Here is a 14,996-nt window from a genome sequence, read left to right as displayed (position 1 = left end):
TGCAAAGCTCATGAGTTTAATTACTTAGCTTATACTATTTTCTTACAATATGTCATCCACAAATATTCGACTTAAAGCTTGTAGAGTAGTCTAAGCATTGCCACTAATTTTCACTGGAGAGACTGACGTGTTCTCAGCATCTGATATGGTTATGGTAATGTCAGTCTGGCATTTAAAAATATAGTGATGTGACAACATTAATAATAAACTAGTGACCAAAAGCAGCTGAATTCACTTAAGGGCATGCTGGTGTGTCAGAAGCACTGTGAATTCTGATTCTCTCTCCCCCCTCCCCCTTTGTTTTTTGTCCTGGCAAGTCTCTCAAAAGGGAAGGGCTGCTGAAGTGAAATTACGTAATTTCAATCTATTAAAAAAATTGCTTCCTCTTTCCCTACTTCTCTTGTTTTAGGGCCTGATCCTGAAAAATGCTGCTAGGCATTTGAGAATACTTGAAAATTGGCATTACTGCCAATAGTACTGGTAGGATCAGTTCCTAACTGGTAACTGTTTTTCAGTGACCTATAAGACAAATAGCAATACCAGACTACAGCTTGGTGAAACTTGAGTTCCACTTCTAGAATATTGTCTTTAACAGTCTTGTTTGAACGCTGTAACCTACTGATGAGCTGTTCAAGGTTGCTCCTGTGTTGTCTTGGGCAATGCATCTCGGGTGGAAATTAGTGTTTCACTCTGTCCTTGATCAAACTTTAATTATAGGGTGCGGTATTGGCCATTTCAATTGAGATTCTGGTCACTGACAAGCAAATGACTCAAAGGATAAGAGTTAGTGAGGGAATTGGTGTTTCTAGTTTTATAGAATCTTTTAACAGTCGTAAAAGAAAATCAAGATACTGGTTTATGAGGACATTTCCAGGTTTATCCACAGTGGCCAGATTCTTCATCTTAATTTAAAATTCTGTTACAGAAAGTAATCTGTACTCAATCATAGTGCTGGTGTCTTGTGAATTTGTATAGGAATTTTAGATGTATAGGTATCAGACCTACATTATGTGGCAGAGACCTCAATTTAAGCAGCAGTATACTCTGAAAACATGTCCCTTTCCAAGCTATACATTATTTACACTTTTTGATAAATTAAATCTATTGTATATCACTACCAAACTTTCAACTTTCTGACAAGTAACAGAACTGTAGAAGTTTGTCAGGAAAGGAGAAAGGGAAACAGGTTTTAATAGGTGGGTTGGGATGTCACTGGAGCCTTCTGACTTCCAGGGAAGGTATAGGAGGCTGGCTCCCCCTGCCCCCTAGTATTTACGAAACTTATATCTCTTGCTCTGAGAAGGGGATTCACCATCTTTCTTCTCTTGGGAAGGGCACGAGACCTCACATTTTGGAAGTATGTTGAATTTCTCACATTGACAAAATGAGGCAGAGTATTTCCAACTATGGAAAACATTGAATATTCTGGTGTTAAAGTTGCCACCCTATGAGAGCAGTTCATGTCATTGAGCTGTTGTTTTTAGGCCATCTTTGGGGTCATATCCTGCTAGAGGTGTGAGAGCTGATACAATCTTCACAACTCTAAAGGCTACGGTTCATTTTATTAAATCTTTTATGACACATAGTTGTGCTAACTTAAGTATATGTAACAGCTCTGCATAAACACTCAAAGCATACCTTTTGAAAAGGTTTAGCTGATTAGTTAATATTCTTTGACACATGTACACCACCCTTGTACTTCCTTAAACAATTTAATAGGAAAAATACAAAATTCTGTGAGGCTGTTCTCACTACCTCTGTTGTAGCAAGAGTCCTACTTGATTCTTGGTGGTAGAGTTCTCTTGTGGCTCTTAAGTCTGAATCTGATAGGAATTGTACCCAAATCCCTGAAGAGGTTTCAACAGAGCAGACCAGTTAGAAGTATCTGTGGTTGGTCCAAGATTTCCATGTACCTTGGCAGTGGAAAAGGATGCTTGCAGAAGAGGATGCTTCCTACCAACTATGGAATATATGAATTTATGGGGCAAGCACTTTTATAATCCTCCTAAGCATCAAAATGCCAAATCTCCACTCCTAACCTACTCAGTAGCGTAGCTTTTTGTCCAGAGGAAGAAACCGGTAAGTAGTTACTGTGGTGCACCAGATAGCATGAGGAAATGGTTGCATTTGGGGTGAGAGAAGAGTGGGCCTGAGAAGGGGCTGGAGCCAGGAGCTTACTGGAGGTTGAACTAGGTTTTTGTATCTTATACACCTACTGAATAACTGACAAGACTTTATTCCTCCATTATACTTTAAATAAAATCCCTTCCCAAGATCTTTACTAGATTACACTTAAATTGTTACAATAAATGATGCATCATAAGTCAAGCAGCTGTAACACATTTAGGTAACATAACACTTCTGTTATTAAACCCATACTTCTAAATGTTCATAACAATAGTAAATTAACTGGTTTGGCTGAAATTTTACATGCTTGATTTATTGAGCAGAAACAGTTTTTAATCCTGTTAACAAGGCTAATGAAAAGTAAGCATATAAGGCCTTGCTCAGTAATAATGGCTGTGACATGCACACAATACCAGGCAGTAGTACTACAGTAGAATTCATGATCATCATTCCCTCTTTTATGTTGTATCTAAAAATAGTCAGTCCTGTCTATAATATGGGGCAAGTGTCCTAGAGAACACAGCTGCTCTGTGTCAGATCCCACAGAAATGATGAGCTGCATGCCATTCTAGGGGGTGTCCCTGCAACAACCCCACCTGTTGCTTCCCTCCTCCCCCAACCTTCCTGGGCTACCGTGGCAGTGTCCACCCATTTGTGTGATGAAGTAATAAAGAGTGCCGGAATAAGAGACACTGAGTTTTTAGTGAGATAAAATGAAGGGGAGGCAGCCTCCAACTGCTATGATAGTCCAGGCAGGACATTAAACGGTGGGGGGAAGAGGAGCCTAGCATCCTGCTGTTATGATAGTCCAGGCAATACAGAATCTTTTCTTTAGACATGGGGTGGGGGGGGGGGGGGCTGCTGATGGAAATCAGCTCCCAGTTGCTATGAGGACAGTTACCAGCCGTTCTGTATCATCTACTGGGAATGACTGGGAGTCATTCCTATTTTTACCCAGGCACCCCTGGCCGACCTCACCTGAGGCCAGCCATGAGCACTCACAGGATAATGAGGACAGCTATCAGTCCTTTTGTACGGTACCATCTGCCACCGGGGAGGGAAGGAGAGAGGATGCTGCTATTCATTTCCCCAGCACTGCGTCTACCAGCAGTAGACATAGGGTGACATATAAAAAAGTCAAGAAACGATTTTTTCCCCTTTTCTTTCACAGGGGAGGGGGTAAAATGATGACATATACCTTGAAACAACCTGGACAACGTGTTTGACCTACAGGCATGCTTTTCGGGCACTGTGGGATAGCTGGAGTCCTCAGTACCACCTCCCACCCTCCATGAGCGTCCATTTGATTCTTTGACTTTCCGTTACGCTTGTCACACAGCACTGTGCTGTGGACTCTGTATCGTAGCCTGGAGATTTTTTCAAATGCTTTCTCATTTCATCTTCTATAACGGAGCTGTGATAGAACAGATTTGTCTCCCCATACAGTGATCAGATCCAGTATCTCCCGTACGGTCCATGCTGGAGCTCTTTTTGGATTTCGGACTGCCATCACCACCCGTGCTGATCAGAGCACCACGCTGGGCAAACAGGAAATGCAATTCAAAAGTTTGCGGGGCTTTTCCTGTCTACCTGGCCAGTGCATCTGAGTTTGTATTGCTGTCCAGAGCGGTCACAATGGTGCACTGTGGGATACCGCCCGGAGGCCAATACCGTCGATTTGCGGCCACACTAACCCTAGTCTGATATGGTAATACCGATTTCAGCGCTACTCCTCTCGTCGGGGAGGAGTACAGAAACTGGTTTAAAGAGCCCTTTATATCGATATAAAGGGCCTTGTTGTGTGGACGGGTGCAGCGTCACATCAGTTTAACGCTGCTAAAATCGGTTTAAATGCGTAGTGTAGACCAGGCCTTAATGTTGTAGTGTGAGAGCTTTTATTAAAAGTGCACTTCTTGAATTTTTTAATCAGTTAGGTATTTGCCAAATATAAAGACTTACCTATGTTCTCAATGTATTACATTTTCCACTAGCAAAATATTCTTATTTCAGATTAATAATTTAAAATAGCAATACTGCACAAGTAACACCTGTTACTTTAATATCACTTTACAGTATAGGACCAAAAAATGCAGTTGATTAGTTGCTTTGATTTTTGAAAGTTTATGAACTGACAGCCCTGGAGACTAGAAACAGATTTTCATGAGAGAGGTACAATGTGGGGAGCAGAAAGCTTCCCCACACAGTACCACTAGTGAGCCTCAATGCTGACCTTATCTTCAGGTACAGAAATAGTACATTGCTCTCCATGTCTCTTCAGTCCTTGGTCTCTCTACCAAGACTGCAACAAGCTCAGAATTAGTGCCAGTTACAATGTGAACTCTTTTCCACTAGGAATGGGAGTGAGACCAACTTATTTTACATAGATCATTTACTTGCCTTCAGATTGTGGTAACTTGATAAAGCTTGAAATAGAAAAAAAAAAAATCAATGCTAGCTTCTTAAGCACAAACTTTCCTTTTTAGATATCATTTTCTTGTATTACTGTCCTAGGTATAGAGTATGTCTTCCTTGTGCTACAAACTTTCCTGTTGCCTTGTTTGTTACATCCACGCTGGCAAAGGCAATACTTCTTCCTTGCTTCAGAATCTGAGCTGTGATCAATATCTCTTCCTCAATCTTAGCAGCAGACATGTATCTTGAATAAAAAACAGAACAATTGTTTTATACAACAACATGCTACAAATCAGGGAACTTTCATCTGTTTAAAATTATTTTTTGAAGGAGCTACCAGACTTAGTTTGCAGTTAACCCCTTGCACCTTTTCCCAAGCCTCACTCTTGCAGCTTCTCCTCAGGCAGAGTTCACATTAATGTTTCCACTGAAATTCTACGCATGAGAAGATTATAGAATTTGGACTTTGTTACCTAAAAATACTTAGGACATTAAACCAAACATAATAAAAGAGGGAGCTTAAAGAACATTTGACTGCCTCAAACTAGCGTCTCAACCACGTGACGATATTCCCAAACAAGATCTATACTGAGTTTATTAGAAGTTGTTCTTTCAGACTGCAGTTTGTCACTAAAGTGGTAGCTAGATCATGGAAGAAAAACTTAGCAGAATCTGGTCCCTGTTAGTAGAACACATCAAATGTTAAGATTTAACATCTGACAGTAAGCATGTTCAATACATACGTAATGTTCATATCCACACTGACCCCACGCATTCCTCTTTCTGTGTACAACAATGCTGCTGTTGACACTACGTCTACTAGTGTAGCGGTCAAACCTCCATGCAATGTGCCACCTCTGTTTGTGTGCTCCTCCTCTATTTTCATTTCACAAACAAGCTTTCCAGGAGTTGCAGAAAGAACTGTCATCTGAACAAACAGAAATGAGGAACAAAATTCTGTTAATGCAAAATCTCCATAAGGGGAAACATATGGACAATTACAAGTCCGGTGAGTGCTCTCAAAGTAAACAGATCAACTTGAAAATAAATCTTGGTTCAGTTTTTAGACTAATGAGGGGAAGAGAAAAATAAAGGACTAAAACATTATGGTTTAAGTGTCAAGTCAGATGTTTTTATAAATCTCCAGCTGCAAATTGTTTCCCTAGGGAAATACATACCTCCTATAAAAACAAATATGCACACTGTATGCAGTGTTGGGGTGCCATGTTGGTTCCAGGATATTGGAGAGACAAGATGGGTGAGTAATGTATTTTACTGGACCAACTTCATCTAAAGAAGAGTTCTGTGTAAGCTCAAAAGTTTGTCTCTCTCACCAACAAAAGTTGATCCAATGAAAGATATTACTTCATCCATCCTGTGTCTCAACTATGCACTCTGTCTGTGTATTCTAATCATCTTGAGCTTTCAGTAGCTCTTTGAGACAAACTCTACTGAACTCTTATTAAAAATGGAAAGTTGACTTGTCTGACTTTATACCTGACATAAAGCTAATGAAAAGCGTTTGCTTTGCTTTTTCCCCACATGACTGTTGGCTAGCACAGTTGCCAAGGGCATGTCTGTATTAGAAATATTACAGTGGTGTAGGTGCACCACAGTAGAGAAGACATTTAGCTACAGCCATTGAAGGAATACAGAAAGATGTTCTAAGATAAATATTAATACTATCCATCAAAATCATACCGAAAAAAAATCAAGTTCTGCCAAGCCTACATATCGATAGCTACACACAAATTGCTGATACACTTTGGAGGAAGCACTTCTCACATAACAAGCGCTATGCAACTGCCAGGCATCAATCCGACCTACAACTATACCTTACTCAACACCCCATCAAAGTTGGATGAGCTCAGCAGGCTTTTCATCATCTCCCGGAAGGACTGGATCGTGAGGGAGCTCATGGTTTAAAGACTGGCTGCGACGTCCTTTTTCCGCAGAGAGACCGGCACCTGCTCCTGCCACCTGGGAAAAGTCCCTGAAACTGGGAGCATCTACTGAGCTCCGTGGGGCTGGGAGCAGCTGCAGCAACAAGAGGCCGGGTGACCTCTAATACACACGGCACGAGAAGGGGGCTGGCCCGAGCCCACCCCCCGCGCTCTCCCTGGCCCCTCCCGCGAGGCCACAGCAGCCTGGTTCGGCCCCTCCCCGATTCACCACGTTCCACAAGCCGAACGTTCGCGGCCCTTGTTACCACCTTCACGGAGGTCTCGCGCGCGCCCCACGCTGGGCTCGTGGGGTGGGGCGGGGCTTGAGGTCGCTGCCCCCCTTGCCGCCAAGGCCGAGCGCGGAACGTGCGTCTGCTAGCAGGGCTGCGGGGATTGGGTGAGTGCCGCGGAGGCGCGTTGCTTGGGGGTGGCCGGGAGCCGGTGGAGGTTTGTGCGGGACGCGGGGTGCGGGGCGGGCTGGAGGCTGCTGCTGCGCCGGGCCCTGACTCCCGCTCCTTTGCTTCCCAGAGGGCGCTGAACTCCTACTTCGAGCCGCCCGGGGAGCAGCGAGACGTGGGCGGGAGCCCCCCGGCCCGGGCCCCGACGGAGACCTGGTGAGCGAGGCCGCGGAGGGCTGTGGGGGTCGGGGTCAAGCTCGCAGGAAAGGTGACAGCCGAGCCCTGGCCCAGCACCCGCCTCGTCTGCCTGACTCCCCCTTGGCCGGCGCGTTGCAGCTGTAGGGGGGCTCCGCGGCCAGGTTCTGCTTCCCTAGCGTTGTTGATGCTGCTCGTCCCCCGCCGTGAAGCCCCTTCCCAAAGGCGGGGCGAGTCTCAAAATCCACCCCTGTGTGAGGCTCTCGCGCTCTGATAGCCCCCCTCCCGTGCATCGTGTGTGTATCAGTGAGCTGCCTGCCCCTGAGTCCGGTTTGTTTCATATATCCCTGCACAACAGCATAGATACCCACACCTGTAGAATCATAAAATATCAGGGTTAGGGACCTCAGGAGGTCATCTAGTCCAACCCCCTGCTCAAAGCAGGACCAACACCAACTAAATCATCCCAGCCAGGACTTTGTCAAGCCTGACGGTAAAAATCTCTAAGGATGGAGATTCCACCACCTCCCTAGGTAACCCATTCCAGTGCTTCACCACCCTCCTAGTGTTTCCTAATATCCAACCGAGACCTCCCCCACTGCAACTTGAGACCATTACTTCTTGTTCTGTCATTCGCCACCACTGAGAACAGCCAAGCTCCATTCTCTTTGGAATCCCCCTTCAGGTAATTGAAGGCAGATATCAGATCCCCCCTCACTTTTCTCTTCTGCAGACTAAATAACCCCAATTCCGTCAGCCTCTCCTTGTAAGTCCTGTGCCCCAACCCCCTAATCATTTTTGCTGGGCTCTCTCCAGTTTGTACACATGCCTTATGGAGTGGGTGGCCCAAAACTGGATGCAATACTCCAGGTGTGGCCCCACCAGTGCCAAATAGAGGGGAATAATCACTTCCCTCTATCTGCTGGCAGTGTTCCTACTAATGCAGCCCAATGTGCCTGTCACCTTCTTGGCAACAAGGGCACACTATTGACTCATATCAGCTTCTCATCCACTGTAATCCCCGTGTCTTTTTCTGCAGAACTGCCACGTAGCCGGTTGGTCCCCAGCCTGTAGCAGTGCATGATTGTCTTCCATCCTAAGTGCAGGACTCTGCACTTGTCCTTGCTGAACCTCATTAGATTTCTTTTGGCCTAATCCTCCAGTTTGTCTACATCTCACTGGACCCTATCCCTACCTTCCAGCTTATCTACCTCTCCCCCCATCTTAGTGTTATCTGCGAACTTGCTGAGAGTGCAGCCCATCCCATCATCTAGATCATTTACTGAAGATAAAAGCAGCAAAGAATCCTGTGGCACCTTATAGACTAACAGACGTTTTGGAGCATGAGCTTTCGTGGGTGAATACCCACTTCGTCAGATGCATGTAGTGGAAATTTCCAGGGGCAGGTATATGCAAGCAAGCTAAAGATAATGAGGTAAGCTCAATCAGGGAGGATGAGGCCCTGTTCTAGCAGTTGAGGTGTGAAAACCAAGGGAGGAGAAACTGGTTCTGTAGTTGGCAAGCCATTCACAGTCTTTGTTTAATCCTGAGCTGATGGTGTCAAATTTGCAGATGAACTGAAGCTCAGCAGTTTCTCTTTGAAGTCTGGTCCTGAAGCTTTTTTGCCGCAGGATGGCCACCTTAAGGTCTGCTATAGTGTGGCCAGGGAGGTTGAAGTGCTCTCCTACAGGTTTTTGTATATTGCTATTCCTAATGTCTGATTTGTGTCCATTTATCCTTTTCCGTAGAGACTGTCCAGTTTGGCCGATGTGCATAGCAGAGGGGCATTGCTGGCATATGATGGTGTATATTACATTGGTGGACGTGCAGGTGAATTAACCGGTGATGGTGTGGCTGATCTGGTTAGGTCCTGTGATGATGTCGCTGGTGTAGATATGTGGGCAGAGTTGGCATCGAGGTTTGTTGCATGGATTGGTTCCTGAGCTAGAGTTACTGTGGTGCGGTGTGCAGTTACTGGTGAGAATATGTTGCAGGTTGGCAGGTTGTCTGTGGGCGAGGAACACACATGAGCCACACAAACCCCAAAAGTAGAAAGTTATGCTAATTTTAACTATTTAGACTTTTTAAAAACAGCTCTGGTGTAAAGTAATACTATGAAATTAAGCAAGATGATAGTGCTGGGAACAGGGACGTGCCTTTGGCTATCCTTGTAAAAGTCCAGTCCATCTAGATTTGGTAGTTAGAAATTTCTGTGGATTGTACTTGCATAGAGAGCTTATTGGGTGCTTCTTCATTTTCTGAAAGTTTCAATTACATCACCCATGTTCCAAAGCAATTACATAGAGATGAAATCTTCACATAGGGTGGAGGAGAGACCGAAAACGGAAATACTGGATTGGGAAGATGATCATGAATTCTACTGTAGTACTACTGCCTTGTATTGTGTGCACGTCAAAGCCATTATTACTGAGCAAGGCCTTATATGCTTACACAGTTCTCTAATATGGCAGAGGCAAGTGTTATTTACAGTCAAGTTACCTCAAATAATGTCATCTCCATGTGCTTTGAGTCTGCTGTCTGCAAAAATGGGGCTATCACTGCATATGTAACTTAGTGGTTCAGTGCATTACACAGTATAGTACACCCGCTAATGGAGTTACTCCTTCAGCTCAAATAGTCAAGGTCTGTGCTGTGACTCTGAAAACCCTGAGGTTATGGCTACGGCTACACTTGAAATTTTGGAGCGCTGCCGCGGCAGCGCTTTGAAGTGTGAGTGTAGTTGGAGCGCCAGCGCTGGAAGAGAGCTCTCCCAGCGCTGCACGTAAACCACATCCTTTACGGGTGTAGCTTGCAGCGCTGGGAGCCGCACTCCCAGCGCTGCGGCACTGATTACACTGAGGCTTTACAGCGCTGTATCTTGCAGCGCTCAGGGGGGTGTTTTTCACACCCCTGAGCGCGAAAGTTGCAGCGCTGTAAAGTGCCAGTGTAGCTATGCCCTGGGTGTGAATCGCACTGATGAACAATGCAGAGGATCATCTGAATTCACTTGATACTGTTTTTTCCCCTCCCAAAGGTCCTGTGGGAAAGAGTATATGATTATGTAATGAAAGGCAGCATCCTAATGCATATACAAAATGGGAGTACATTAAGATTGTGTTCATAATATTTTAGTGTTTTACTTTGAAATTTTAACTTTTGAGAGTTTTTTATAGTTATGTATATGGAGAAAGTCCATGTGTCTCATGCATCAAAGTAAGTGTGGGAATATGTAAGGATAACTTTCATAGTCCACATTTTTAACCAAATGTGCAAACTGTATAGATTAGCTGTTTCCCTATTTTTAATTGAGCCTAGAATCAAGGGAAGATATCATTCATCCTCCGCTTCCTGTAGAGATTAGGGTTTTTCCTTTCCAAAAAGTATTTCTGGCCTTAAAGCAGCAAGGGCCAGTAGGGGGTTGTTCCTTTTTTGTTGCAGCAGGCTTTCCACTGCCTCTCTGTGCTGGTTACACCCTCCACTGCATTGAGTACTACAGACCTTAAGAAAGCAGAGGGGGGGTTGAGAATTATAAGAGACTTCTTTGAGACGTGAAGACTTGAGGGGGCGGAGAGGGGGAGGAGAAGGGTTGCTGAGAATAGTAGTTTTAATGGAAATTCCAAGTTCTGAAGCCCTGCTTCCCAGTGGTTGGACACCAGAGGAGGATTCCTCCACTTTGGCAATCACTTATGGAGCAGATTTTTGCCAGTAGTAGCACGGTCTTTAAGTGGACTAGTAATACAATTTTTCAAAGTGTAAAACTTAGCTTTTTTACTTGTTTTTTTCCCCCTTAGTGGCAGTTTTTTGTTTTTGTGAAAAAGTATTTTTAGTTTCAGCACAGGAGATCTTGCAAAAACTCATAAGGCCAACAATGGTTACAATTCCCTGCCCTGTTCTAGCAACACCCTAAAGCAGAGGTAGGCAACCTATGGCACGCGTGCTGAAGGCAGCACGTGAGCTGATTTTCAGTGGCACTCGTGCTGCCCGGGTCCTCAAGTTTCTTAACCATTTTCAAAACCTTATTTACTTTACATACAACAATAGTTTAGTTATATATTATAGACTTATAGAAATCTTCTAAAAACCTTAAATTAGAGTAAATTAATGAAGACTTGGCACACCACTTCTGAAAAGTTGTCGACCCCTGCCCTAAAATAATGATTTATGAAGCATAAGCACAGAGCCATTCAAAGATCATAATGTTCTCCCACAACTAGGGAACTACAGAAGTGTCAGCATAAGTTATTAACCCACTTGTACAAGAAAGGGAACTTCAACCTGGAAGCAAATTGGAACCAGCTCTATCCATCAAGACCTAACTAGAATTTAACTGTCCCTACTTGAGAGAGAGAGAGGCAATCACTCATTTTCTCCACTAGGCTGCTCTCAAACTTCTCTAAAGTATGGAGTTCTTAAACTTTCATGATATGGAGATCGCACCTTAATAGAGATGAAGGTCACTTCCAGATACTAAACTTAGGCTCCAGTCCTGCAACTTGCTCTGCAAGGGCAGACACTTATCCTCAGGTCCACTAAAGTCAATGGTGCATGGGTTTGCCTGCAGATTAGGTTTTAGGATTGGAACCCTGAGGCTATGTCCACACTATCCAGCTTTTAGCAACATGGCTGTGCTGCTACAGCCATGCAGTTAAAAAGCATGCAGTGTACCCGCTGTTTGCAGGAGAGAACTTCTACCCACAATGAGCTGTGTTAGTGTTGGTGACAAAGCACTGTTCATGCCAGCGCTTGTTGGCAAAACTCATCTTTTGAGGTGTGTGTCTGTGTTCAACACCTTTGAATAACAAAAGTTTTGTTTTTCACTTGTCAGTGTAGACAGAGCCTAAATTGATAAATAAATGATCAGGCAGAATGCTGCTCTTTTGTGCTCTTGATTAATCTACCTTCACTTAAATTAGTGCATACCTTGTGTTCTTAATTATTTACATGGGGTTTCCATTGAGATGCTGAACTAATAAATTTTCCTGCTTTTACTCCTTCATACTTAAGGACAATGTCAAGGTTGATTAGCCTAAATTTAACCAACTTTTTCTGTCTAGAAACTCTGTAGAATTCTATATGCAGATATTACAAAAATAACATTGTGGGACTCAGAGTGGTAGCCGTGTTAGTCTGTATCAGCAAAAACAATGAGGTGTCCTTGTAGCACCTTTGAGACTAACATATTTATTTGGGCATTGCTTATGCCCAAATAAATATGTTAGTCTCTAAGGTGCCACAAGTATGCCTCATTATTTTTGTTGTAGGACTATTTGAATCAAATATAGGTATGTTTATTTTAATCCTGAATATAATCAGAAAGGCAGGAGTTCCTGAGCTGGAGGAAAGTAAACAGAAACTGGTAAGCAAACTGATAGTTTTCAGACTTTTAAAAGGTCATTATCAGAGTCAGTTGAAACATTCACAGAACACAAGAAATTAATAGAAAACTTCATTTTGACAGTTTCCAACCAGCTGTAATGCCAGAAAAAAATCTTAAGTGTAGGATGCAACTAAGCAGGTTAATCTTGTGTTCCGAGCCATAACTTTAGCTAGACACTTGGGAGGTCCAAAACTATAACTCTCGATCTCTTGGTGTGTTTGCTGTTATAAACCCAGGTAGAAAATAAGCTTTTATAGTAATATTCAAAATGAATTTAAACCATTCAGCTCTGGCATTTTTCCACTTGCTGGTTTGTCATTTTTACTGACATTTGATCTGGTATTTCTCTTTCATAGAGACTTGTTACTGCTATTATATTGAGGTATATATGACTAACCTGCACTCAGTTTCTGGTCTCTACTCAAAATAATTAGTCCCTTATTTTGAGTAATCCCTGCCATTTCAATAGGGGAAACATATTCAGAGTAGGGATATCAGACTCTGAGTGCAATATAATTAAGTGCAAATTCTATTTTATCGAACAGGTTACATGTATAAAGTCAAACTGTCTAAAATATGACAACATTCACATGGTATGCATGAATATCTGTTACACAGCATCTACCTCCTAGAAAAAAAAATCTGAGCTTTGTCACTATAATTCCTATAAAAATTTATAACATCTATGGATATTTAAAGGAAGAACGTAGGTAAGTGAATAAAAATGATCAGACCAAGTGAAACTACTGTGGGCTAATTAGGACAAAGGAAGTGATGAAAACAAGAGGCTTCATGAGTACAGCCAAAGGGCTTCGGTAGCAGTAATCACAAGACAAGTCAGAAAAGCATGAAGAAAACACGAGTGCAGATAAGTTTCTCCATACCTCATTATACATGCTGCTTACTCTAGAGCAGCAGTGGGCAAACTGGCCTGTGGGCCACATCTGGCTCCTGGCTCAGGAGGCTAACCCTCCTCAGCCCCTCCCCCGCTGTTTCCCCTCCCCCAGAGCCTCAGCTCACTGCACCACCAGCACAATGCTCTGGGTAGCGGGGCTGTGAGCTCCTGGGGCAAGGCAAGACCAGGGGTTCAGGAGGCGAAGGGATGGTTGGATGGGGCAGAGGCCCTAGGGGGGCAGTCAGGAAAGTGAGGGGGAGTTGGATGGGACAGTCAGGGGCAGGGGTACCAGGGGCAGGTATGGGACAGGGAGAAGGGCTGGTTGGATGGGGCATGGGTTTCCAGAGGGCAGTCAGGAATGAGAGGAGGGGTTGGATGGGACACGGGGGGGGGGGCAGTCGGGGGATAGGGAGTGGGGAGGGTGGATGGGCCCCCCCCCGGGACTCCTGCCCCATCAGGGAATGGGGAGGGAGGGCAGTTGGATGGGGCAGGAGTCTGGGGAGAACCGGTGGATATGGGGTGGGGACAGGCTATGCCTGGCTGTTTTAGGAGGCACAGCGTCCCCTTGCTGCCCCTCCATACAATTTCCAAAACCTGATGCAGCCCCCAGGCCAAAATGTTTGTCCACCTCTGATCTAAAGCATCCTTTGTTGTATCTATAACAGCCATCTGCGAGGCATGTATTGCATACAGAGTTAACTCGCTTGGCAGCACCTATAGGCAAGCGGGGCAGGTATGATGACCGTACCTGAGATTGCTGATGGAGATGCTGCTGCTGTCGCTTCCCCGGGGCCTGGCAGCATCCTTCACTGCTCCATCAATTGAACGGACACCAACCGGGAAGGGGGGGGGGGCGCGGGGGCGGGCAGTAGCCAGGCACTAGGCCAAGATGCCTAATGTCTTCTTCCTGCTGCTCAATCAGGGAGCTGCTGCTGCCTGGATCCCCAGTGCGGTGGCAGCAGGAGCAAGACAGCAACGGCTGTTCCTCCGTTCACCTTCCAGCAGCAGCAGCTGATGCTAACGCAGCAGCACCGCCTGGAGACACCCCCTGGCGCCGTATCCCAGCCCCACACCAGGCAGCCCAGGGGAAGGGGTGGGGGTGCGCGCAGTAGGTTGCACAGTCAGCCCAGCCCTTGCCAGGGTTCCCAGGGAGAGCTCCGGGAGACCAGAGTAGAGGAGGCGGGGCCCGGAGATGGAACCTGCCCTGGGCTCTCGCAGTAGCGTGTCATGCTCCCGCTCACACTGGCCTCAGGGCCATGCAAAGAGTGGGTAGGTGTCTAGCCGTGTGGGGTTTGGGTGGGTGGGTTCCCGATGCAAGAAGCAGAAGGGTGGGAAGGGGGAGGGTCTCTGGGCAGTGTAAGCGGGAGGCGGGTCTTTCACACATTAAAGCAAATGTTTAAAAATAATGTTGATAATAAGCAGCAGATGTGGATGCAGATTCCCAGCTCCTCACTAAAGTAAGGAGTTACTCACTAAAATAGTCACCATTTTTTTCATGAGATTTCACACTTCCTAAATGTTGCTGCTTTTGTATTTTCAGCTCAATAACTATGGCATGTTTGCATTCAAAATCTGCAGAAATGGGAATTTTCACAGATTCACTCCAAAATAGTTGGTTCATTTTCATTCTTAAATAGGCCCATTTCTGC

General features: G+C 44.8%; 1 protein-coding gene across 2 annotated transcripts; it reads right to left on the bottom strand.

The window, feature by feature from the left end:
• Positions 1–4,498: 4,498 nt before the first annotated feature.
• Positions 4,499–6,839, bottom strand: LOC127045624 (acyl-coenzyme A thioesterase 13-like). Of its 2 annotated transcripts, none has more exons than XM_050941887.1 (3): positions 6,752–6,839; positions 5,283–5,467; positions 4,499–4,783 (listed from the first exon to the last, which is right to left on the bottom strand). In XM_050941887.1, the coding sequence occupies exons 2-3, from the start codon at positions 5,465–5,467 to the stop codon at positions 4,627–4,629; spliced, it is 342 nt and encodes a 113-aa protein (XP_050797844.1). In that variant the 5' UTR covers positions 6,752–6,839; the 3' UTR covers positions 4,499–4,626. The 2 variants fall into 2 exon arrangements, with proteins under 2 accessions (XP_050797844.1, XP_050797843.1); XM_050941886.1 differs by lacking the exon at positions 6,752–6,839 and adding an exon at positions 6,375–6,748.
• Between the last annotated feature and the right edge of the window lie 8,157 nt (positions 6,840–14,996).

Source organism: Gopherus flavomarginatus, chromosome 2 (assembly GCF_025201925.1).
Source record: "Gopherus flavomarginatus isolate rGopFla2 chromosome 2, rGopFla2.mat.asm, whole genome shotgun sequence".
Lineage (NCBI taxonomy): Eukaryota > Metazoa > Chordata > Testudines > Testudinidae > Gopherus > Gopherus flavomarginatus.
This window is presented reverse-complemented; position numbering and strand designations above follow the sequence as displayed.

Bases quoted from the DNA above. Each gene is read 5' to 3' on its own strand.
- LOC127045624 (XM_050941886.1), bottom strand. From the start codon at position 6,458: ATGAGCTCCCTCACGATCCAGTCCTTCCGGGAGATGATGAAAAGCCTG. The intron at 5,468-6,374 runs GTATAGTTGTAG...CTGTTTGTTCAG, and splicing joins TTGATGGGGTGTTGAGTAAG to ATGACAGTTCTTTCTGCAAC. The intron at 4,784-5,282 runs GTATGTATTGAA...TTTTTATTCAAG, and splicing joins AGTGTGGATATGAACATTAC to ATACATGTCTGCTGCTAAGA.